General features: G+C 39.6%; 1 protein-coding gene across 21 annotated transcripts in view; it reads left to right on the forward strand.

The window, feature by feature from the left end:
• Nucleotides 1-26,153, forward strand: part of Unc80 (unc-80, NALCN activator) — a 231,236-nt gene that overhangs the window by 55,452 nt on the left and 149,631 nt on the right. For all 21 annotated transcript variants that reach the window (XM_017321274.2, XM_017321275.2, XM_011238547.3 and 18 more), the window contains exons 15-18: nt 2,277-2,424; nt 4,506-4,654; nt 6,606-6,772; nt 7,389-7,487. In XM_017321274.2, the coding sequence (XP_017176763.1) occupies nt 2,277-2,424; nt 4,506-4,654; nt 6,606-6,772; nt 7,389-7,487 (563 nt within the window). The remainder of the gene's footprint in view (nt 1-2,276; nt 2,425-4,505; nt 4,655-6,605; nt 6,773-7,388; nt 7,488-26,153) is intronic.

Genomic DNA, 26,153 nt, shown 5'->3' on the forward strand with positions numbered 1-26,153 from the left:
GGTTGTAACCCCTTAACACTTTTTGGGTTATTAATCTAGAAATTTAATAATAATCCCAAATTATTGAAAAAAATAATTAATGTTCTATATTTTTTGAAAAAAGTAGGATATTTACTCAGAATAAGAATTTCAAGGGCTTGAAAAATCTTAAACTTGGTTAAACTTCCCATTGAACTCTATTCAGAATTGTAGATAGTCTAGCTGCCTCCAAAGCAGAAATATGAAACTATACCTTTATAGTATGATTTATAAGGAGCTTGAAGTAATTTGTACTTCAGAGATTTAGGTTTTATTCTCTTTATAAATATTACAATGAAGATCTTTACAAATCACATATGGAATGATAGTTAAATCAGATCACATTGTAATTAAGTGCTTTGTAAACGTCATCTTATCAGAAAGCAACATTTATTTTATAAAGGGGGGAATAGAGTAACTAAAAAGTTCTCTGAAATACAAATTCCTGATGTCAATTTTTCTAAGACATGAGTAAAGGCAGAATGAAAACCCATCTTCCCATAACACAGATGGAGAGATTACAGCAAGATCATACTAAAAAGCTTACGTGATGAATTCCAAGTTTCGTCCTTTTATAGTATTTGTTTTTTTCTTTTAAATATCCAAGTACCCTTTCTGAGCCATGACCACATCAAATAGTAACACAACTTAAGGTTTTTTTTTTTCTGGATTACCACTTAAAGCTCCTCAGTAGATTCCAATTCTCAGGGACGTCTCCCAGCTGTAGCTTCAATGCCTATGCCCAATTGCAAAGTTTTCCATCCTCACAGTGGTCTCCCCCTCCTTTTTATCCCCTCCTTTGGTCCTTTAGCCCTTTCCCTCAGCCCAGACACCTCTGCCATTACCCCATTCCATCCCATCCTTAGGACCTTTCACCTGTCTCTTTTATTCATATAGCCGTCTTCAAGATACCAGTTGATCTAGTATTGGGCATCTCAACTCCTTGATAGGAGTAGATGGTATCTAAGTATAGTTTCTCAAGATCGTCAGTGTCTAAAGTGCTAATGAGACTATTTCACAGGAGAACTAACTACACCTTAGTAGGCAAGAACCTGGCTTCTGGTATTGACTCTACCACAGAACTTACAGTATCATCTTGGCAAAACCCTTGACTTCCTTCTGCCTCAGTTTTTTCAGGTGTAAGGAAAGGGCAATCAGCAAATAATAGTCAGAAGTGTGGCTTTTCACAGCAAAACATCGTTCAAATGAGGTTTATCCTTTAATAGTAGGAGAAGGCTAGCAGCCTCCTCATGTTCCCACAAAACTATTCTGTCTAAAACTTTTGTCAGTGATTGTCACTTTCTTGCTTCTGATGGTGGGAATTATTCCCTCTTATTTTGCAAGATGATAAAACTATTTACTATACCACAGAAAATGTATTGTTATTTTGAGCAGAAGAATTGTGTCATGAGACCAAATTTTATTTAAATACCATACTTTCTTTCATATTCAAATGGAGACAGATAATATAATATTTTATGCCTCTTATATGTTCTAAGAACCTTTTCCTTCTTGGCCATATAAGAGGTCATTGTTCCGCTGAGGCTATAACTCAGTTGGTAGAGTGCTTGCCTAGCATCCAGAAAGCCCAGAGAACACGCAGTAGCACATTAGTAAGGTGTGATTACAGATGTGCACATCTGCAATCCTAGCATCAAGGAGACAGAGGCAGGAGGATTAGAAGTTCAAGGTCATCCTCAGCTATATAAGCAGTCCAAGGCCAGATTAGATTACTTGAGATTCTACCTCAAAAAAAGTAACTAATAATTAATTAATCAAAAACAATATAACTCTCTTGCCTGCACTTTCTCCATTAAACCTATCTAACTTCAAATTAGACATGAGAGAGACATGCTTCTTCCAGTTGCACAAAGCCTTTGAGTTTTCCTAAGAGTGACCCATGGATTCTTTGACCTACTTCAACATCTTGAATTATTTTCATCATATCATAAAATCTTGACCTTGGTGAAAAGACTGAGTTTTCTGGGATCAGCACTGAACATTAGCTTTGAGTCCCCCCACCCCCAACCCTGTGCCCCCAAGAGTGGTCTTTCTGAATACAAACACCTTCAGATGGCCCAGTCCCTTCCTGTCTACTTCTTATTCAAACAACTGGGTCTAGCATGGGGAGGATCCAGCAGCAGTGAGAGGGAGTGGGGGGCGGGGAGTCTGCTTCCTGGGTCTTTTGTCTCAGATTAATGGTGTCTGGAGCTTAAGCTGGTGCTTGTGACTTTTTCACTCCTTTCCCTTCATTGCAGGCCCAGAACTGCCTTACTAAGCTGTACAAGCTAGATAAAATACAGTTCCGACAAACCATGAGGGACTATGTGAACAAGGACTCTCTCAATAATGTAGTGGACTTCTTGCATGCTTTGCTAGGATTTTGTATGGAGCCGGTCACTGACAGTAAGTAAAGCCACCCCTGAGATGAAGAAGCAGCCACTGTGTGGTGAAGCAGGTAGTGTTTCAACGTCTGGGGCTAGAACTTCGAGAAGAAAGAGACTTTTGTGTGGCTGTACACATGTGTGCATGTATGTATGTATGTATGTATGTGAGGCTATATATAATGAGGAATAAAACCAAGAGATGTTTTCAGATTGCCTTATGACACATGATGTCCTCAAAAGGTAATGGACCTCACTGAACAGGACTTTGGTAGTTCTGTCTCTCCCCTGACCTTCTGTAGATGACAATGGAGACAAGTTTACTAATTCAATAAGTATGAAATGAGTCCCTGCAATATGGCACTTGTAGCACTTGGCATTCTTCACATAATAAACTAGGAAAGAAAAATGTAATTAGCACAAACATTGTAGTGACATAATTGACACACATACCCAGAGATTTAGTTTATTTAAAATAGACAAACAAAGAGACCAGTAACTTGTTTATAGTTCCATGGCTTTACAAAAGTATGCAGGCCTAAGCTACAGGATGAAGCTAGAAAGTGCCAGTCAAATTTGTATAAAATGAACACCTTTGGGACCTTCTAAATGCCGATGCAGTAAGGAACTGGAAGCCACATTGTTTCAAATGTGTACTTTGAATCTAGCTTTGAAGATGACTTCTTACTATAGATTTAAGGTTCATAAGACACATGAATGAAGTTGACTAATGTATATTAAAAAAAAGTCTATGTGTTTAGAAGCAGTTTTTTTCTTGATTGCTTCATATTCTTTATTATCCGGTTATCACAGTAGGAGAAAACATTACTTCCTTGGAGAGCCTCTGGAATAACATATCCTATCAGAACTAGTTTACACTAACCACTTGGTAAATTTGAAAACAATGACTTGCAGACTGTAGTTGAGATCTGTTAAAGAAAATACAGATTAAAAAATAAATATGTCTCTCCTCTCATTCTCTTCCCCTCTTGCTCTCCCTCCCTACCTCCCTTCCTCTCCCTCTGTCCCTTTCTCTTAAATCTATTTTGGATAAGAGTTCAAAGCATAGACTGCAATATTGCTTCCCGTATTGCAAAGCTGGAGATAAATCCTTATCAGTTGGCACAGACAGTGAAAGGTTGGTAATCGAGCATGATACTTTCCTCCTAGAATCTTGACATGTAGCGTGAGTCAGTGAATCAGACAGAAAACACTTACCCATCAATCTGAGAGCTGTACGTGTGCTTCCCACAGTCCACAGTTGGCTTACAGGTCATAAGGATTCCTCTTGCAAAGCCATAGGATGTGTATGTGTCCAGTGAAGATCTGTGGGTATGTTAAAAAAAAAAAGCTATAAAATATCAACTCGGGTCACAGTCTTTGGTCTCCAGCATTTTCCATTCTCTGTGTTAAGGGAATTGCCAGTCTGAAGGAGACTGGCAGTGTTTCTTCCTCTTTATATGTGCCTAGAGCTTCTGGGAACAAATGTTATTGGGACTCGGTTTCCTCCAGGCCTACTGGAGTCTTTCTGCAAGGCCCCCACCACTATTCCCTTACTGTGCATCTCATGTGGTTGGCCAATCGCATGCCCCTTCTAACACACTGGATAGTTTCTGCTACAAAGCCAGAGTTCCTCACCAAAGAAGCTCAAGCCACATTAGTTTTCATCAATGGAGAAACCAATGAGTTTCTCTCTCTTTCTCTCTCTCTCTCTCTCTCTCTCTCTCTCTCTCTCTCTCTCTCTCTCTCTCTCTCTCTCTCTCTCTTCTCTCTCTTTCTTTTCCTCTTTCTGCCCCCTCCATTTCTCCCTCTCTCCCTCCCTCCCTTCCTTCCTCCCTTCCTTATTTAATAGACCCCCTTTCCTTTCTAAGATCAATTAACTTAAATGTTCCTTTGCAAAGGCCATGTCAGAACTAAGACTGAAGTAGATGGTTTGCTTTTATAGTTCGCACAGGGATTTCTACACTGCAACTATCTTTCTTTAATCACCAGTGTCTGTACTTCTGAGCAGACCTTCACAATATCCTAGCCGCCAGACACTTGCTTCCTTACATCTTTCAGCTGTGTCGCTTACGGCCTCTAACTCGTGTCTTTGTATTCCAGACAAAGCTGGGTTTGGAAATAACTTCACCACAGTGGACAACAAGTCCACAGCCCAAAATGTGGAAGGCATTATTGTCGGTGCCATGTTCAAGTCTCTCATCACACGCTGTGCCTCAACCACACATGAACTCCACAGCCCTGAGAATCTGGTGAGAACATCCCGTTCCTTACAGGAGCTCTCGGACTGAGACCTGGAAGAAGAGAAGCTGAAGTCTTAAAGTTACAATATCCTCCCCTCCCCCCAATGTCACCCCTAACTCACCATGGAGCCATAATCCACCACCCTACAGATTAACTTAACCTCCTCCTCCTCCTCCTCCTCCTCCTCCTCCTCCTCCTCCTCCTCCTCCTCCTCCTCCTTCTCCTCCTCCTCCTCCTCCCAGGCTGCTGAAAGGTTACAAGGTATTTTGAGCCTTTCAGAAAGAAGATGCTAAAACACAGCTGATTGGTTCATGAAATATAAAAGGATGGTACTCTAAGCATTATTTGAAACTTTATTTGCTTCTAAGAATTCATGCAAATGTGCTATTAAACTTTCTTTTATTGAACATTATAATCTTCATTTGTCTTTCATAATGGCATGTACTAATTAATCAAATAAAGTTGCAAGTAGTGTGTGGAGAAAACTAAGTTATAAAATGCTCAAGTACTACCAAGGAGAAGAGGATGTCTTGAAATATGCAGTTTAGACTATAGATGACAAATTTGATACAGATAGGTGAATTCGGGTATCTTTGGTAACCAAAAATCATTCCTCCTATGTCTGTTAGTTACTATGATTTCTATGCAGAAATGAGCCAATTTACACATATCTAAATATCTGCTGTTTTACTAAATGGAGGACATTATTTTATATTATTCCAAACTGTGAAGTGGTTCATTTCAGATAACATAATTTTCACAAATCAAACAGAATTTACTTCTACTAATGGTCAAAGGCAATTGAGCAATGCTCTTGGACCTTGAGTATAACACAGACACTAGACATGCATTCATTTTGGTCCTGACTAGAAGTGATTTTTAAAGTTGACTATAATGCATATGACTACTTACAAACCTTCATGACAACTTCATACATAGAGGAAATATTAAATTCTTTAATTATCCATAAGCTTGCTTTTGAACTTCTAACTCATCAGAATAACTAGAGGTCAAATTAAAGGGTGGTCCTAGCCATCCATTGGTAGCTGTTATTTCCCATAGTGCTCTTCTGCTGAGGTATAGGCCTGTGCATGCCCTGGTGAGAACAGAAACTTTGCGTTTAGTTAGTTTTCTCTTCTGTGGACAAACACATGAAGAGTAGAGAAGAGGTTTCAGAGATCTGCTCCCCACAGGCCGAAATGGATGTTATCCCTCTGTTGTCCTTAAGGGTCCTCCCCTCTGTCTTCCATGGACATAAGTGTCCCATGGTACTGGATGTTTGAAAACAGTAACTACCTTTTTAAAGAAGAGAGGCGGGTATATAAGAGCTGAGAGCAAATCTTGGTATCTCAATAAAAGTATGCATACATTTTTAAATGTCACAAATATGCTAACATTACAGCTCCTCTGCACAGTCTTAGGTTCACAGTCACTGTCACACTCAACATGGCCTCAGCATACATATCATTTTTACTAAATATGTCCAGGAAAATCTATCATCCCTTGAACAATCAGGCATTGATAGAAGCATCTAAATGAATTACTTAACATTTTACCATAATAATCCAGACCTTTTAGAGAAGCCCATCAGAGGATGAAATCTCCATTGTAAACAAAATTCTGGCTACCATTATTTTCCCGCCACCGCCCCCCCCAAAGTTCTCTTCAGAAGTCACAATTAAAAGAAAAAGTGTGAAAATCAACTGCTGAAGAGTATAGACTGATGTCTTACTGATGGTGTCACAGACTCTCTGAATTTGAAACTGTACCAATAATTCCCTCCTGTACTGAATATGAAAGGTGACATTCATTCTCCCATAGGAGCAATGAGAGGATCAAACACCATCATTCCATGACTTCGATGTTCACCAAAACCCAAGCAATTAACTTCTCTCCTTAGGAAAGCTAATCAGCCAGCTACCATTTCCTGACCCCAAACCTCTTCTTGTCTTCAAACAGGGACTGTACTGTGACATCCGCCAGCTGGTTCAGTTTATCAAAGAAGCTCATGGGAATGTCTTCAGGAGAGTGGCTCTTAGTGCCCTGCTTGATAGTGCTGAAAAGTTAGCACCAGGGAAAAAGGTGGAAGAGAATGGACAGGAGTCTAAGCCTGTGGGCAGTAAAAGGTCAGAAGCTCGACTTCTCTGAATATTTGTCTTTGCTACTGTCAGAAGAATGTTACTCTTTATTATACTGTGTGTTACCAGATATACTATAGAGTCAGAAAAGGGGCAGTAAAGCTATCGTGTACAACTGTTATCACCAATGTAGTTCAACCAAAGCTTTAAAACAAATGATTTTTATAGGTGGACTCTTTGGGGCAGTTGGGTTACAAAGGTTACCAACATGGATAGATTAGTGTTTTTTACAGACAAGGTTTAAAAGAATTTGAAAACTAAACTAAAAAGCTTGCTTAATTCTAGTGCCTCTATTTGCAATAGCCAAGTATTGATAAAATATGAAGTCATAAGTCCCATAGCAAGCTATAAATTCTATACGACTTGGACTCATGGTAACAAAGATTATCAATTGTGAAGAATATAATCCCAGCACTCAGGAGGCAGAGGCGGGCAGATTTCTGAGTTCGAGGCCAGCCTGGTCTACAAAGTGAGTTCCAGGACAGCCAGGGCTATACAGAGAAACCCTGTCTCAAACCGCCCCTCCCCCCCCCAAAAAGAAGCATATGAAAAATCAAACAGCGGTGTCTTCTGTTGTGACTGGTGTAATGTGCCATTTGTATAGGTCAGAAGCAGGAAGCATTGCAGATAAAGGCCAGGTATCGTCAGCACCTGAGGAATGTCGAAGCTTCATGTCTGGTCGCCCCTCACAGACCCCAGAACAGTAAGTAGAATAGAGTTTTATCTCCAGTTTGGTGAACTGGGCACTTCACACTGAGAGAAAGTTAATTTGCCAAACTATGCGTTTTTGTTTATTTATTTGTTTCAGTGTTTAGCTTTTTAGTGGTTTGCTTTCACTTCCTTGAAACATTGCTCTCTGCCCTTACAGTTTCATTCCCAATACCACCGGTGGTTCCAGGTGAGACCAAATAGCCACCTTCATCCATACAGAAGGATCTCTGATTGTAGTTTTCATCTTGCCTTTCCAGCACCTCTGCATCTCTGATGTAATGCAACATATAAACGTGAAAAGTGATGTGTACATGAGGTGCCATATATTTTATTGTTTAAAAACCACAATTTTAAAATGGATCAATGGATCCCAATATGATCAATGAACCTATTCTAAAAAACAAAAACTTCAGGGTAGATTTCAAATGTGATGAAATTTAGCTCAAATGTAGGCTCTACACCACTTTGGCCTTAGCTCCATTCCAATGTCTCTTGTACAACTGGTGTCGTTGATAAAGTTTAACGAAAGCGTTAAAATAAATGATATTTTTTAATAGTGGAAACTTTGGGGTAATTAGGTTACAAAGATTACCAACATGGATGGATTTATATAGATTATCACATATATGGTTTATCTCTGGTTTTCATACTTACACAATTCAAGAGAATCTTCAAATCCGTGCCTGTAGAAGTTGTGAGGATTACTACAGACATGACACTGTGCAGGCCCACACAAGGCTCATGTTATTCATTCTTCTTTGGGGAGCTATTTACACACAAATATAGTGATCTATATTTCAAATATCCATCATTTGTACGTATGCAATTTTGCTTCCCAAGGCCCTTATTCAATATTAAATTGTTTTAGCAATTCTGTAGAATATTATAGGTATTAGAGTATCTTTCCTTCATAACTATGTAAATTAAAGGTGAGAAGCCAGCATCTATCAAACATAGGACTAAGCAAATGAACTCGTCAAAAATACAAATGCCCACACAGTTCTTCTGCAGCCCAGAATCTTAGCAAATTGTGCTTCTTTCAGCCTTCTCTAATTCAACAACAGGGATCAGCTACTTCTGTCCGTTGGTTGGGTGCAAATAACTGCATCTGACTCTTTCAGCTACTTGTTGGGTCTTCCAGAGAGCAGTCATGCTAGGTCCCTTAGTGTCAGGCCTGGCACCTCCCCTTGAGCTGGATCCCACTTTGGGCCTGTCGCTGGACCTTCTCCTCAAACTCCTCTCCATTTCCATCCCTGTAATTCTTTTGTTCAGGAACAATTATGAGTCAGAGTTGTGACTGTATGATGGCCTCCCTCTCCGTCATTTGATGCTCTGTCTTCCTGCTGGAGGTGGGCTCTATAAGTTCCCTCTCCCTACTGTCAGGCATTTCATCTAAGGTCCCTCCCTTTGAGTCCTGAGAGTCTCTCACCTTCCAGGTCTCTGGTGCATTCTGGAGGGTCCCCCCAACCTCCTGTCTGCTGAGGTTGCCTGTTTCCATACTTTCTGCTGGCCCTCAGGGCTTCTGTCCTTTTCCCTCATCCAATGCCAGATCAGGTTCCCCTCTACCCCCCACCCTCATCCATCCCCCATCCACATTCCCTCCCAGGTACATCCCTCCCTCCCCACTTGTTATTGCTTTCTCCCTCCCAAGTGGGATTGAGGCATCCTCACTTGGGCACTTCAGCTTGTTGACTTTTTTGAGTTCTGTGGACTGTATCTTGAGTATACTGTACTTTTTTGTTGCTAATATCCACTTATTAGTGAGTGCATACCATGAATATCCTTTTGGGTCTGAGTTACCTCACTCAGGATGGTATTTTCTAGTTCCATCCATTTGCCTGCAAAACTCAGGATGTCCTCATTCTTAAGAGCTGAGTAGTATTCCATTTTATAAATGAACCACATTTTCTGTATTCACTCTTTTGTTGTGGGACATCTGAGTTATTTCCAGATTTTGGCTGTCACAAATAAGGCCACTATGAACATAGTGGAACATGTGCCCCTGTGGCATAGTGGGGCATCTTTTGGGTATATTCCCAAGAGTGGTACAGCTGGGTCTTCAGGTAGATCTATTTCTAATTTTCTGAGAAACCACCAGACTGGATTCCAGAGTGGTTGTACCAGTTTGCATTCCCACCAGCAATGGAGGACTGTTCCTCTTTTTCCACATCCTCCCTAACATGTGTTGTTACCTGTAGTTCTGATCTTAGCCATTCTGACTGATGTAAGAGTGGAGTCTCAGGGTAGTTTTGATTTGCATTTCTCTGATCACTAAGGACTTTGAACATTTCTTTAGGTGCTTCTGAGCCATTCGAGATTCCCCAGTTGTGAAATATCAGTTTAGTTCTATACCCCATTTTTGGATTGGGCTGTTTGTTTTTTTGGTGATTAACTTCTTGAGTTCTTTATATGTTTTGGATATTAGCCCTCTATCACATGTGGGTTAGTGAAGATTTTTTTCCCAATCTGTAGGTTGGAATTTGTCTTATTGACTATGTCCTTTGCCTTACAGAAGCTTTCCAGTTTAATGAGGTCCCATTTACCAATTCTTGATCTTAGAGCATGGACCATTGGAGTTCTATTTAGGAAAATTTCCCCTGTGCCAATGAGGTCAAGGCTCTTTCCCAATTTCTCTTCTATTAGGTTCAGTATATCTGGTTTTATGTTGAGGTCCTTGATCCAATTGGACTTGAACTAGGTGCAAGGTGACAAATATGGGTCTATTTTCATTTTTCTACATACAGACAGCCAGTTAGACCAATACCATTTATTGAATATGCTTTCATTTTTCTATTGTATTTTATTGGCTTCTTTGTCAAAGATCAAGTGTCTGTAAGTGTGTGGTTTTATTTCTGGGTCTTTAATTATATTCCATTGATCGATGTGTCTCTCTCTGTACCAATACCATGCAGTTTTTATCACTATTGCTCTGTAGTAAAGCTTGAGGTCATGGATGGTGATTTTGCCAGCTGTTCTTTTATTGTTAAGAATTGTTTTTGCCTCTTCTCAAGGATAAAAGAACCTCTGGTGGAATCACCATGCCTGACCTAAAGCTTTACTACAGAGCAATTGTGATAAAAACTGCATGGTACTGGTGTACTGACAGACAAGTAGACCAATGGAATAGAATTGAAGACCCAGAAATGAACCCACACACCTATGGTCACTTGATCTTCGACAATGGAGATAAAACCATCCAGTGGAAGAAAGACAGCATTTTCAACAAAAGCTGCTGGCACAACTGGTTGTTATCATGTAGAAGAATGCGAATCGACCCATTCCTCTCTCCTAGTACTAAGGTCAAATCTAAGTGGATCAAGGAACTTCACATAAAACCAGAGACACTGAAACTTATAGAGGAGAGAGTGGGAAAAAGCCTTGAAGATATGGGCACAGGGGAAAAATTCCTGAATAGAACAGCAATGGCTTGTGCTGTAAGATCGAGAATTGACAAATGGGACCTAATGAAACTCCAAAGTTTCTGCAAGGCAAAAGACACCGTCAATAAGACAAAAAGACCACCAACAGATTGGGAAAGGATCTTTACCTATCCTAAATCAGATAGGGGACTAATATCCAACATATATAAAGAACTCAAGAAGGTGGACTTCAGAAAATCAAATAACCCCATTAAAAAAGGTGCTCAGAACTGAACAAAGAATTCTCACCTGAGGAATACTGAATGACAGAGAAGCACCTGAAAAAATGTTCAACATCCTTAATTATCAGGGAAATGCAAATCAAAACAACCCTGAGATTCCACCTCACACCAGTCAGAATGGCTAAGATCAAAAATTCAGGTGACAACAGATGCTGGCAAGGATGTGGAGAAAGAGGAACACTCCTCCATTGTTGGTGGGATTGCAGGCTTGTACAACCACTCTGGAAATCAGTCTGGCGGTTCCTCAGAAAATTGGACATAGTACTACCGGAGGATCCAGCAATACCTCTCCTGGGCATATATCCAGAAGATGCCCCAACTGGTAAGAAGGACACATGCTCCACTATGTTCATAGCAGCCTTATTTATAATAGCCAGAAGCTGGAAAGAACCCAGATACCCCTCAACAGAGGAATGGATACAGAAAATGTGGTACATCTACACAATGGAGTACTACTCAGCTATTAAAAAGAATGAATTTATGAAATTCCTAGCCAAATGGATGGACCTGGAGGGCATCATCCTGAGTGAGGTAACACATTCACAAAGGAACTCACACAATATGTACTCACTGATAAGTGGATATTAGCCCAAAACCTAGGATACCCAAGATATAAGATACAATTTGCTAAACACATGAAACTCAAGAAGAATGAAGACTGAAGTGTGGACACTATGCCCCTCCTTAGAATTGGGAACAAAACACCCATGGAAGGAGTTACAGAGACAATGTTTGGAGCTGCGACAAAAGGATGGACCATCTAGAGACTGCCATATCCAGGGATCCACCCCATAATCAGCTTCTAAACGCTGACACCATTGCATACACTAGCAAGATTTTATCGAAAGGACCCAGATGTAGCTGTCTCTTGTGAGACTATGCCGGGGCCTAGCAAACACAGAAGTGGATGCTCACAGTCAGCTATTGGATGGATCACAGGGCCCCCAATGGAGGAGCTAGGGAAAGTACCCAAGGAGGTAAAGGGATCTGCAACCCTATAAGTGGAACAACATTATGAACTAACCAGTACCCCGGAGCTCTTGACTCTAGCTGCATATGTATCAAAAGATGGCCTAGTCGGCCATCACTGGAAAGAGAGGCCCATTGGACACGCAAACTGTGTATGCCCCAGTACAGGGGAATGCCAGGGCCAAATAATGGGAATGGGTGGGTAGGGAAGTGGGGGGGGGAATGGGGGACTTTTGGGATAGCATTGGAAATGTAATTGAGAAAAATATGTAATAAAAAATATTTAAAAAAAAAAGAATTGTTTTTGCTATTCTGGTTTTTTTGCCTTTCCAGATGAATTTGAGAATTGCTCTTTCCATTGGATTTTGATGGAGATTGCATTGAATCTATAGATTGAGTTTGGTAGGAGGACCATTTTTACTATGTTAATTCTGCCAATCCATGAGCATGGGAGGCCTTCGATTTCTTTCTTGAGAGACTTGAATTTATTGGTGTACAGGTCTTTCACTTGTTTGGTTAAAGTTATTCCAAGATATTTTATATTATTTGTGGCTATTGTGAAGGAAGTTGTTTCTCTAATTTTATTTATATAAAGGAAGGCTACTGATTTATTTAAGTTAATTTTATATCTGGCCACTTTCTGAAGGTTTTTTATTTTTTTTAGCAGCTGGAGAAGTTCTCTGGTAGAATTTTTGGGGTCACTTATATATACTATCATATCATCTGCAAATAGTGATGCTTTTATTTCTTCTTTACCAATTTGTATCCCCTTGATCTCTTTTTGTTGTCTTATTATTCTAAATAGCACTTTGAGTACTATATTGAATACATTTGGGGAGAGTGGGTATCCTTATTTGTCCCCAGTTTCAGTGGGATTGCTTCAAGCATGTCTCCATTTAATTTGATATTGGCTGTTGGTTTGCAGTAAATAGCTTTTATTATGTTCAGGTATGGGCCTTGAATTCTTGATCTCTCCAATACTTTTAACATGAAGGGGTGTTGTATTTTGTCAAATGCTTTTTCTGCATCTAAGGAGATGATCATGTGATTTTTTTCTTTAAGTTTGTTTATATAGTGGATTATGTTAATGGATTTTCATATATTAAACCAACCTTGCTTCCCTAGGATGAAGCCTACTTGATAGTGGTGAATGATAATCTTTATGTGTTCTTGGATTCAGTTTGGAATGTGGAGCAGTCTGAGGGTAGATGGGGAGGGGCAGGGAATGGAATAATGAGTGTCAAAGATAAATTACAAATAAAATTTTGAATATTTTTGCATTGATATTTGTAAGCAAGATCGGTCTGAAGTTCTCTTTTTTGGTTGGGTCCTAGTGTGGTTTATGTATCAGAGTAATTGTGACTTCATAGAGTTAGTTAGGTAGTGTTCCTTCTGCTTCTATTTTATGGAATAGTTTGAAGAAAATAGGTATCAGGTCTTCTTTGAAGGTCTGTAGAATTCTGCACTAAATCCATCCAGCCCTGGGCTTTGTTTTGGTTGGGAGGGTTTTAATGACTTCTATTCCCCTGTGTAATATGGGCCTTCTTAGATCGTTTATCTGCTCTTGACTTAATTTTGGTATATGATATCTCTCTAGAAAACCATCCATTTCATTTAGATTTTCCAATTTTGTTGAGTATAGGCTTTTATAGTAGAATCTGATGATGTTTTGAATTTCCTCCGTTTCTGTTGTTATGTCTTCTTTTTCATTTATGATTTTGTTAATTTGGATACTGCCTCTCAGCCCTTTAGTTAGTTTGGTTAGGGGTTTATCTATCTTGTTGATTCTCTCAAAGAACCAGCTTCTGGTTTTGTTGATTCTTTGTATTGTTTTCTTTGTTTCTATTTGGTTGATTTTGGCCCTGAGTTTGACTATTTCCTGCCTTCTACTCCTCTTGTGTGAGTTTGCTTTTTTTTGTTCTAGAGCTCTCAGGTGTGCTGTTGTTAATATAAGATCTCTCTAGTTTCTTTACCAGGGCACTTAGTGCTATGAACTTTCCTCTTAGCACTGCTTTCATTGTGTCCCATAAGTTTGGGTATGATGTGTCAACATTTTCATTAAATTCCAGGAAGTCTTAATTTTCTTCTTTATTTCTTCCCTGACCAAGTTATCATTGAGTAAAGAGTTGTTCAGTTTCCACATGTATGTGGGTTTTCTGTAGTTTTTGCTGTTCTTAAAGATCAGCCATAGGCCATGGAGATCTGATAGAATGCATGGTATTATTTCAATCTTTTGATAGGTTGAGGGTGGTTTTGTGACCTATTATATCACCAGTTTTGGAGCAGATACCATGAGGTGCTGGGAAGAAGGTGTATTCTTCTGTTTTAGGGTGAAATGTTCTGTAGATATCTGTTAAATCCATTTGATTCATAACCTCTCTAGTTTCACTGTGTCTCTATTTCATTTCTATTTCAATGACCTGTCCTTTGGTGAGAGTGGAGTGTTGAAGTCTACCACTATTATTGTGTGGGACTCAATGTGTGTTTTGAGCTTTAATAAAGTGTCTTTTTATGAATGTGGGTGCTCTTGTATTTGGGGCATAGATGTTCAGAATTGAGACTTTCTCTTGGTGGATTTTCCCCTTGATGAACATGGAGTGTCCTTCTTTATCACACTTTTTTTTCTTTTTTTTTCCATTTTTTATTAGGTATTTAGCTCATTTACATTTCCAATGCTATACCAAAAGTCCCCCATACCCACCCTCTTTATCACACTTGATACCTTTTGGTCGAAATTCTATTTTAATGAATATTAGGATGGCAACTCCTGCTTGTTTCCTGGGATCATTTGCTTGGAAGACCTTTTTTCCATCCTTTTACTCTGAGATAGGGCCTGTCTTTGTTATTGAGGTGTGTTTCTTTTATGCAGCAAAATGCTGGATCTTGTTTGCGTATCCAGTCTGTTAGCGTATGTCTTTTTATAGGTGAGTTGAATCCATTAATATTAAGAGATATTAAAGAGAGATGAATGTTGGTTCCTGATATGTTTGTTTTTGTGGGCAGCTTTATGTACTTGTGGTTCTCTCCTTTTGGCTTTGTTGTGAGATGCTTAATATCTTGTCCTTTCTTTGGTGCAGATACCTTCCTTATGTTGGAGTTTTCCTTCTAGGATCTTCTGTAGGGCTTGATATAGATACTGTTTGAATTTGGTCTTGTCCTAGAATATTTTGGTTTCTTCATCTATATTGATTGAGAGTGTTGCTGGGTATAGTAGCCTGGGCTGGCATTTGTGTTCTCTTGTAGTCTGCATGACATCTGAGCATGCTCTTCTGGCTTTCAGAGTCTCTGTTGAGAAGTCTGGTGTAATTCTAATAGGTCTAACTCTGTATGTTACTTGGCCCTTTTCCCTTGAAGCTTTTAATATTCTTTCTTTGTTCTGTGCATTTAGTGTTTTGATTATTATGTGACGAGACTATTTTCTTTTCTGGTCCCATTTATTTGATGTTCTATGGGCTTCCTATACCTTTATGGCCATCTCTTTCTTTAGGTTGGGGAAGTTTCCTTTTATGATTTTGTTGAAAACATTTTCAGGACCTTTGAGCTGGGAATCTTCATTCTCTTCTATTTTGATTATTGTTAGATTTGGTTTTTTCATTGTGTCCTAAATTTCTTGGATGCTTTGGGTTAGGAGTTTTCTATGTTTTGAATTTTCTTTGACAGTTTTGTCAATCTCTTCTACTGTATCTTCTACACCTGAGACTCTCTCTTCTATTTCTTGTATTCTGTTGGTAATTCTTACATCTGTAATTCCTGACCTCTGTCCTAGGTCCAGATTTGCCTCCACTTGTGTTTTCTTTATTGTTTCTACTTCTACTTTTAGGTTTTGGATTGCTTTATTCAATTCCTTCACCTGTTTACCTGTGTTTCACCACATTTCTTTCAGTGAGTTATTGATATCCTCCTTAAAGGACTATATTATCTTCATGAGATTTTAGGTCAGCTACCTGATTTTCAGGTGTGTTGTGTATTCAGGGCTTGCTATTGTGAGAGAACTGGGTTCTGGTAATGCCCACGTGTTTTGGCTTCTATTGCTTATGGCATTATGCTTGCCTTTTACCATCTGGATATCCCTGGTGTTTGTTGGTTTGGGTGACTGTCTGGAGTCTGCCTTTTTGCTTCAGGTCTCCTGGTAGACCTGCAGCCTTGGCTGTAGCAGATCACCTGTGGGACCTTCCATCTGGGGATTCTTCACAGGGGCAGAAAAGCTGCTGATCTGTTGCCCTGGCCTTCAGACTGTTGGATATTCAGTGGAGAGGTCAAGCTGTTGTCCAACTGCTCTGAGTGCAGCGGGTTCTCTAGGATGGATCAGGATATGGTGTCTTCACTGGAGCAGACCAGCCAAGAGTCTGTCCCAGCAGAAAGGACCAGGAGGGAAGGGCAGAAGGGACAGAAGGGGAGTAGTATTCGGGGGGCAGGGGTTTGGTGGGTGATGGGTCCTGAGTCCATTGGGCTCCCAGCAGCAGCTCTGGGACTCCAGGAAGGGGTGGGGGAGGTTCTTACCTACTGTTCTGATTGCAGAGGGTTCTCTAGAATGGATCAAGTTATAGTGTCTTCAATGGAACAGACCAGCCAACAGTCTGCTCCAGCAAAAATGTCCCACATGTATCTTCTAAAGATCTAGTAACAAGAGGGAACTTCACTAATGGTAGAAAATTAATACATATATTTCAAGGCTAAGTGACTGATGTACAATCAAGGAACAAATGATACACAATAATTAAAGGATTACATAATTAAAGGATTGAGCTGTCAGACTATCACTAAGCTTTAATTTTAACATCTTTACTCAAAATTAAGCCTTAGTTTTTCCTTTAAGGAAACTATAAGAGCCACGGCAAGAATCCAAATTTAGCACTGAAGGAAGCGAATGACTGGCTAAAACAAGTTCTATGCTCAAATAAAGAGAGGACTCATTAAAAGCCATTAGAAAGATGCAGGGTGGTGGTGCCATTCACCTTTAATCCCAGTACTAAGGAGGCTGAGGCAGGCAGGTCTCTGAGTTTGAGGCTAGCCTAGTCTACAGAGTGAGTTCCAAGACATTCAGGGCTACATGAAGAAACCCTGTCTCAGGAGGTTTTGTTTTTGTTTTTGTTTTTGTTTTGTTTCCTGGAACTCCAAATACTCTCTTTCTTCAATGTTTGGCAGACAAACTGATTTTCTCCACATTTATCATATATCTGTGCTAATATACCTTGCCATTAATATTTCTGCTTGGAATCATGCTATGAATCATCAAATATGGAATTTTCCATCACTTAAGTGTGCCCAGAAAGTAAGTGCCCTAAGCATCCTTTGTTTAGCCTAAAGAAAGGTGAGAGTCTCTTTGATAGTCATAGCTCCTCCTTTCTCCTCCGTTTCTCTTTCTCTCCTGTCCTTCTTACCACTCCTCCTTGATGATGTGGCAGTTGCTCAGGGAAGGTAATAAATGAAAGCTTTCCTGAATATCTTTCCTCTTCATCTGTGCACTCTCACAGGTTCTCACCATAGTACCTCTCCTTCCTTGGAGTTATGAGGAGCATGGCACACTGTGTTGCCCTTCTAAGTAATGGACTAGTCAATTCTAGAAACCCAGCTTAAATATATAGCTCTTCAAGAGCAATATAACATAGTTTAGAACAGTGGACTTCAACTTGTGGATCACAACCTTTTGTGGGGTCATATATCTGATATCCTGAATGTCAGATATTTATATTACAATTCCTAACAGTAGCAAAATTGCACTTATGAAGTAACAATGAAATAACTTTTGGTAAAGGTCATCACAACATGAGGAACTGCATTAAATGGTCATAGCACTAGGACTAGGACGGGTGCAAACCAATAGTTTAGAAGAAGAGCTCATAGGAACTCACAGAGACTGAAGCAACAATCAGAGAGCCTGTATGGATCTGGCCTAGGTCTTCTTCGTATATGCTATGGCCATGTAGCTTAGTGTGCTTGTGGTATTCCTCTCAGCAAGAATGGGGACTGTTTATGACTCTTTTGCCTGCTCTTGATACTCTTCCTTCTACCATGTTGCCCCATCTAGACCTGACATGAGCCTTACTGTAACTTGTTATGCCATGTTTGGTTGATATATCTGGGAGGCATACAGGAGGGAAACAGAGGAGGAGAGGTGAATCTGGGGGACAGAGGAGGTGGAAGAAAGGGACTGGGAGGAGAGGAGGTGAGGTGAGAGGAAAGGAAAGAAGAGGAGAGGAAAGAAGAGGAGAGGAGGGGAGAGGAGAGGAGGGGAGGGAAGGGAGAGGAGGGGAGGGGAGGGAGAGGAGGGGAGGGAAGGGGAGGGGAGAGGAAAGGAAACTGTGGTAGGAATGTAATATATGAGATAAGAAAAAATAAGTAAATTATTTTTTACAAAAGAGCTTAAAATATTTAGTGGTCTGATGACATTTGAGAGATAAAATCTGAATATTCTTATCTATTATTTATATTATACAATAGAATCAAATATTAGATAATTGAAGACTGTATCCTAAAGTCTGTAAGTAAAAGTTACATAATAACACATAGGTAAGAGTCATTACATAACTATAACATCGTCTAGCATAGTTTTTTCTTTTCCAAAACTACAAGAAGAATACATACTATTCAAGATGCAAATATGGAAAACACAGAAGACTATATGAGGGAAGCTGAAAAATCAAAATACTCCTGCTGAAGATAACCTCTACAAACTTGTTTATGGTTTGTGCTACAGCATTTCTGAACATGTAGTGATCACATGTGTGACTTTTAAAGATTATTACAATGTGTCACAAATAGTCAACCTTCTTTTGAAATAAGTTTTTTTTCCAACTAAATCACTTTTATTTTGAAAGTAACAGAGCAAAGGTAAGCTAAAGGCTTCAAATTTGGCCTCTAATAGCACTGGCTTGTTACATTCATCTTAAAACCCAACTTATACCAGTAAGGAATTCAGTCTATAAGGCTGTCATTTGAGAATTGACCTTTCCAAGTGAAGGCCAACATTATGTCTTTGGAGCCAATGATACAAACATCAAGAACCTATCACCATATTGAAGTCCCATAATGTATTCAGCTGTCTTCCCAGATTTAGATATTAAAATTATATCCACTGTTCAACATTGGCCACTCATACCTTCTCAGTCTTAGAGCATGGCCTCATCCGTCCATCTTTTCCTTGATATTACTTCTTAGAAATTGAATTTCTCAGTGTAAGGGGTTGATACAGACTTCCAGAAATGAATCTTGTTGCATAGAATATATATACCAAAATATTTTATCTCTCCAAAGGTAGTGTGGTGGAGCACTGCTTTCTCCTTCAAAGCACCTTAATTTCTACTAATTTAGTGAGTGAAAAATGGGAACTTTTAGCTTACTATTATTGTTATTCCTGTATATTATTAGTCACATTTTCTCATTGAAAATCTTCTTTTGGGTTTTCTGATATTTCTTTTTTTTTTTTTTTGAAAATCTTTTTTTTTTTAATTAGGTATTTTTTTCATTTACATTTCCAATGCTGTCCCAAAAGTCCCCCATACCCTCCCCTCCACTCCCCTACCCACCCACTCCCACTTTTTGGCCCTGGTGTTCCCGTATACTGAGGCATATAAAGTTTGCAAGACCAATGGGCCTCTCTTTCCAATGATGGCCGACTAGGCCATCTTCTGATACATATGCAGCTAGAGACAAGAACTCCAGGGTACTGGTTAGTTCATAATGTTGTTCCACCTATAGGGTTGCAGATCCCTTTAGCTTCTTTGGTACTTTCTCTAGCTCCTTCATTGGGGGCCATGTGATCCATCCAATAGCCGACTGTGAGCATCCACTTCTATGTTTGCTAGGCCCAGGCATACTCTGACAAGAGACAGCTATATCAGGGTCTTTTCAGCATAATCTTGCTAGTGTATGCAATGGTGTCAGCATTTGGAAGCTGATTATGGGATGGATCCCCGGATATGGTAGTGTCTACATGGTCCATCCTTTTATCTCAGCTCCAAACTTTGTCTCTGTAACTCCTTCCAAGGGTGTTTTGTTCCCACTTCTAAGGAGGGGCATAGTGTTCACACTTCAGTCTTCATTTTTCTTGAGTTTCATGTGTTTAGGAAATTGTATCTTATATCTTGGGTATCCTAGGTTTTGGGCTAATATCCACTTATCAGTGAGTACATATTGTGTGAGTTCCTTTGTGAATGTGTTACCTCACTCAGGATGATGCCCTCCAGGTCCATCCATTTGGCTAGGAATTTCATAAATTCATTCTTTTTAATAGCTGAGTAGTACTCCATTGTGTAGATGTACCACATTTTCTGTATCCATTCCTCTGTTGAGGGGCATCTGGGTTCCTTCCAGCTTCTGGCTATTATAAATAAGGCTGCTATGAACATAGTGGAGCATGTGTCCTTCTTACCAGTTGGGGCATCTTCTGGATATATGCCCAGGAGAGGTATTGCTGGATCCTCCGGTAGTACTATATCCAGTTTTCTGAGGAACCGCCAGACTGATTTCCAGAGTGGTTGTACAAGCCTGCAATCCCACCAACAATGGAGGAGTGTTCCTCTTTCTCCACATCCACGCCAGCATATGCTGTCACCTGAATTTTTGATCTTAGCCATTCTGACTGGTGTGAGGTGGAATCTCATGGTTGTTTTGATTTGCATTTCCCTGATGATTAAGGATGTTGAGCATTTTTTCAGGTGCTTCTCTGCCATTCGGTATTCCTCAGGTGAGAATTCTTTGTTCAGTTCTGAGCCCCATTTTTAATGGGGTTATTTGATTTTCTGAAGTCCACCTTCTTGAGTTCTTTTTTTTTTTCCATTTTTTATTAGGTATTTCGCTCATTTACATTTGCAATGCTATACCAAAAGTCCCCCATAGCCACCCACCCCCTCTCCCCTACCCACCCACTCCCCTTTTATGGCCCTGGCGTTCCCCTGTACTGGGGCATATAAAGTTTGCGTGTCCAATGGGCCTCTCTTTCCAGTGATGGCCGACTAGGCCATCTTTTGATGCATATGCAGCTAGAGTCAAGAGCTCCGGGGTACTGGTTAGTTCATAATGTTGTTCCACCTATAGGGTTGCAGATCCCTTTAGCTTCTTTGGTACTTTCTCTAGCTCCTTCATTGGGGGCCATGTGATCCATCCAATAGCCGACTGTGAGCATCCACTTCTATGTTTGCTAGGCCCAGGCATACTCTGACAAGAGACAGCTATATCAGGGTCCTTTCAGCATAATCTTGCTAGTGTATGCAATGGTGTCAGCATTTGGAAGCTGATTATGGGATGGATCCCTGGATATGGTAGTGTCTACATGGTCCATCCTTTTATCTCAACTCCAAACTTTGTCTCTGTAACTCCTTCCAAGGGTGTTTTGCTCCCACTTCTAAGGAGGGGCATAGTGTTCACACTTCAGTCTTCATTTTTCTTGAGTTTCATGTGTTTAGGAAATTATATCTTATATCTTGGGTATCTTAGGTTTTGGGCTAATATCCACTTATCAGTGAGTACATATTGTGTGAGTTCCTTTGTGAATGTGTTACCTCACTCAGGATGATGCCCTCCAGGTCCATCCATTTGGCCAGGAATTTCATAAATTCATTCTTTTTAATAGCTGAGTAGTACTCCATTGTGTAGATGTACCATATCTTCTGTATCCATTCCTCTGTTGAGGGGCATCTGGGTTCCTTCCAGCTTCTGGCTATTATAAATAAGGCTGCTATGAACATAGTGGAGCATGTGTCCTTCTTACCAGTTGGGGCATCTTCTGGATATATGCCCAGGAGAGGTATTGCTGGATCCTCCGGTAGTACTATATCCAGTTTTCTGAGGAACCGCCAGACTGATCTCCAGAGTGGTTGTACAAGCCTGCAATCCCACCAACAATGGAGGAGTGTTCCTCTTTCTCCACATCCACGCCAGCATCTGCTGTCACCTGAATTTTTGATCTTAGCCATTCTGACTGGTGTGAGGTGGAATCTCAGGGTTGTTTTGATTTGCATTTCCCTGATGATTAAGGATGTTGAGCATTTTTTCAGGTGCTTCTCTGCCATTCGGTATTCCTCAGGTGAGAATTCTTTGTTCAGTTCTGAGCCCCATTTTTTAATGGGGTTATTTGATTTTCTGAAGTCCACCTTCTTGAGTTCTTTATATATGTTGGATATTAGTCCCCTATCTGATTTAGGATAGGTAAAGATCCTTTCCCAATCTGTTGGTGGTCTTTTTGTCCTATTGACGGTGTCTTTTGCCTTGCAGAAACTTTGGAGTTTCATTAGGTCCCATTTGTCAATTCTCGATCTTACAGAGCAAGCCATTGCTGTTCTGTTCAGGAATCTTTCCCCTGTACCCATATCTTCAAGGCTTTTCCCCACTTTCTCCTCTATAAGTTTCAGTGTCTCTGGTTTTATGTGAAGTTCCTTGATCCACTTAGATTTGACCTTAGTACAAGGAGATAAGTATGGATCGATTCGCATTCTTCTACATGATAACAACCAGTTGTGCCAGCACCAATTGTTGAAAATGCTGTCTTTCTTCCACTGGATGGTTTTAGCTCCCTTGTCGAAGATAAAGTGACCATAGGTGTGTGGGTTCATTTCTGGGTCTTCAATTCTATTCCATTGGTCTACTTGTCTGTCTCTATACCAGTACCATGCAGTTTTTATCACAATTGCCCTGTAGTAAAGCTTTAGGTCAGGCATGGTGATTCCACCAGAGGTTCTTTTATCCTTGAGAAGAGTTTTTGCTATCCTAGGTTTTTTGTTATTCCAGATGAATTTGCAAATTGCTCCTTCTAATTCGTTGAAGAATTGAGTTGGAATTTTGATGGGGATTGCATTGAATCTGTAGATTGCTTTTGGCAAGATAGCCATTTTTACAATGTTGATCCTGCCAATCCATGAGCATGGGAGATCTTTCCATCTTCTGAGATCTTCTTTAATTTCTTTCTTCAGAGACTTGAAGTTTTTATCATACAGATCTTTTACTTCCTTAGTTAGAGTCACGCCGAGATATTTTATATTATTTGTGACTATTGAGAAGGGTGTTGTTTCCCTAATTTCTTTCTCAGCCTGTTTATTCTTTGTGTAGAGAAAGGCCATTGACTTGTTTGAGTTAATTTTATATCCAGCTACTTCACCAAAGCTGTTTATCAGGTTTAGGAGTTCTCTGCTGGAATTTTTAGGGTCACTTATATATACTATCATATCATCTGCAAAAAGTGATATTTTGACTTCCTCTTTTCCAATTTGTATCCCCTTGATCTCCTTTTGTTGTCGAATTGCTCTGGCTAATACTTCAAGTACTATGTTGAAAAGGTAGGGAGAAAGTGGGCAGCCTTGTCTAGTCCCTGATTTTAGTGGGATTGCTTCCAGCTTCTCTCCATTTACTTTGATGTTGGCTACTGGTTTGCTGTAGATTGCTTTTATCATGTTTAGGTATGGGCCTTGAATTCCTGATCTTTCCAAAACTTTTATCATGAATGGGTGTTGGATCTTGTCAAATGCTTTTTCTGCATCTAACGAGATGATCATGTGGTTTTTGTCTTTGAGTTTGTTTATATAATGGATTACATTGATGGATTTTCGTATATTAAACCATCCCTGCATCCCTGGAATAAAACCTACTTGGTCAGGATGGATGATTTCTTTAATGTGTTCTTGGATTCGGTTAGCGAGAATTTTATTAAGGATTTTTGCATCGATATTCATAAGAGAAATTGGTCTGAAGTTCTCTATCTTTGTTGGATCTTTCTGTGGTTTAGGTATCAGAGTAATAGTGGCTTCATAAAATGAGTTGGGTAGAGTACCTTCTACTTCTATCTTGTGAAATAGTTTGTGCAGAACTGGAATTAGATCTTCTTTGAAGGTCTGATAGAACTCTGCACTAAACCCATCTGGTCCTGGGCTTTTTTTGGCTGGGAGACTATTAATAACTGCTTCTATTTCTTTAGGGGATATGGGACTGTTTAGAAGGTCAACTTGATCCTGATTCAACTTTGGCACCTGGTATCTGTCCAGAAATTTGTCCATTTCGTCCAGGTTTTCCAGTTTTGTTGAGTATAAGCTTTTGTAGAAGGATCTGATGGTGTTTTGGATTTCTTCAGGATCTGTTGTTATGTCTCCCTTTTCATTTCTGATTTTGTTGATTAGGATTTTGTCCCTTTGCCCTCTAGTGAGTCTAGCTAAGGGTTTATCTATCTTGTTGATTTTCTCAAAGAACCAACTCCTCGTTTGGTTAAGTCTTTGAATAGTTCTTCTTGTTTCCACTTGGTTAATTTCACCCCTGAGTTTGATTATTTCCTGCCGTCTACTCCTCTTGGGTGAATTTGCTTCCTTTTTTTCTAGAGCTTTTAGATGTGTTGTCAAGCTGCTAGTATGTGCTCTCTCCCGTTTCTTCTTGGAGGTACTCAGAGCTATGAGTTTCCCTCTTAGAAATGCTTTCATTGTGTCCCAAAGGTTTGGGTACGTTGTGGCTTCATTTTCATTAAACTCTAAAAAGTCTTTAATTTCTTTCTTTATTCCTTCCTTGACCAAGGTATCATTGAGAAGAGTGTTGTTCAGTTTCCACGTGAGTGTTGGCTTTCCATTCTTAATGTTGTTATTGAAGATCAGTCTTAGGCCATGGTGGTCTGATAGGATACATGGGACAATTTCAATATTTTTGTATCTGTTGAGGCCTATTTTGTGACCAATTATATGGTCAATTTTGGAGAAGGTCCCGTGAGGTGCTGAGAAGAAGGTATATCCTTTTGTTTTAGGATTAAATATTCTGTAGATATCTGTCAGGTCCATTTGTTTCATAACTTCTGTTAGTTTCACTGTGTCCCTGTTTAGTTTCTGTTTCCACGATCTGTCCATTGATGAAAGTGGTGTGTTGAGGTCTCCCACTATTATTGTGTGAGGTGCAATGTGTGCTTTGAGCTTTACTAAAGTGTCTTTAATGAATGTGGCTGCCCTTGCATTTGGAGCGTAGATATTCAGAATTGAGAGTTCCTCTTGGAGGATTTTACCTTTGATGAGTATGAAGTGTCCCTCCTTGTCTTTTTTGATAACTTTGGGTTGGAAGTCGATTTTATCCGATATTAGAATGGCTACTCCAGCCTGTTTCTTCAGACCATTTGCTTGGAAAATTGTTTTCCAGCCTTTCACTCTAAGGTAGTGTCTGTCTTTTTCCCTGAGATGGGTTTCCTGTAAGCAGCAGAATGTTGGGTCCTGTTTGTGTAGCCAGTCTGTTAGTCTATGTCTTTTTATTGGGGAATTGAGTCCATTGATATTAAGAGATATTAAGGAAAGGTAATTGTTGCTTCCTGTTATTTTTGTTGTTAAAGTTGGCATTCTGTTCTTGTGGTTGTCTTCTTTTAGGTTTGTTGAGGGATTATCTTCTTGTTTTTTCTAGGGCGTGGTTCCCGTCCTTGTATTGGTTTTTTTCTGTTATTATCCTTTGAAGGGCTGGATTCGTGGAGAGATAATGGGTGAATTTAGTTTTGTCGTGGAATACTTTGGTTTCTCCATCTATGGTAATTGAGAGTTTGGCTGGGTATAGTAGCCTTGGCTGGCATTTGTGTTCTCTTAGTGTCTGTATAACATCTGTCCAGGCTCTTCTGGCTTTCATAGTCTCTGGTGAAAAATCTGGTGTAATTCTGATAGGCTTGCCTTTATATGTTACTTGACCTTTTTCCCTTACTGCTTTTAGTATTCTATCTTTATTTAGTGCATTTGGTGTTCTGATTATTATGTGTCGGGAGGAATTTCTTTTCTGGTCCAGTCTATTTGGAGTTCTGTCTGATATTTCTTTTTGAGTCAACCTACATTTTTACTTTTAAAGTTCCCTGAGCATGGCAGTAAAATTTCAGTCTCTCATTTATTAATTCATGTAAATAATTTTGAAAGTTTATTGTGTGTCAAATATGATCATGAGTTGCAGAAGAGGTGGGACATTTCACAAGAACCAGGGACCTTTTAAAAAATTAAATATTTATTTGCATTTTAAGTGTAACTACTATTATGACTCATACTGCAAGTGGACATCTGCAATCATATTTAGTCTTTTTTATTAAAGTTGAAAAAATGACTA

This window comes from Mus musculus, chromosome 1, assembly GCF_000001635.26.
Source record: "Mus musculus strain C57BL/6J chromosome 1, GRCm38.p6 C57BL/6J".
NCBI classification, from domain to species: domain Eukaryota; kingdom Metazoa; phylum Chordata; class Mammalia; order Rodentia; family Muridae; genus Mus; species Mus musculus.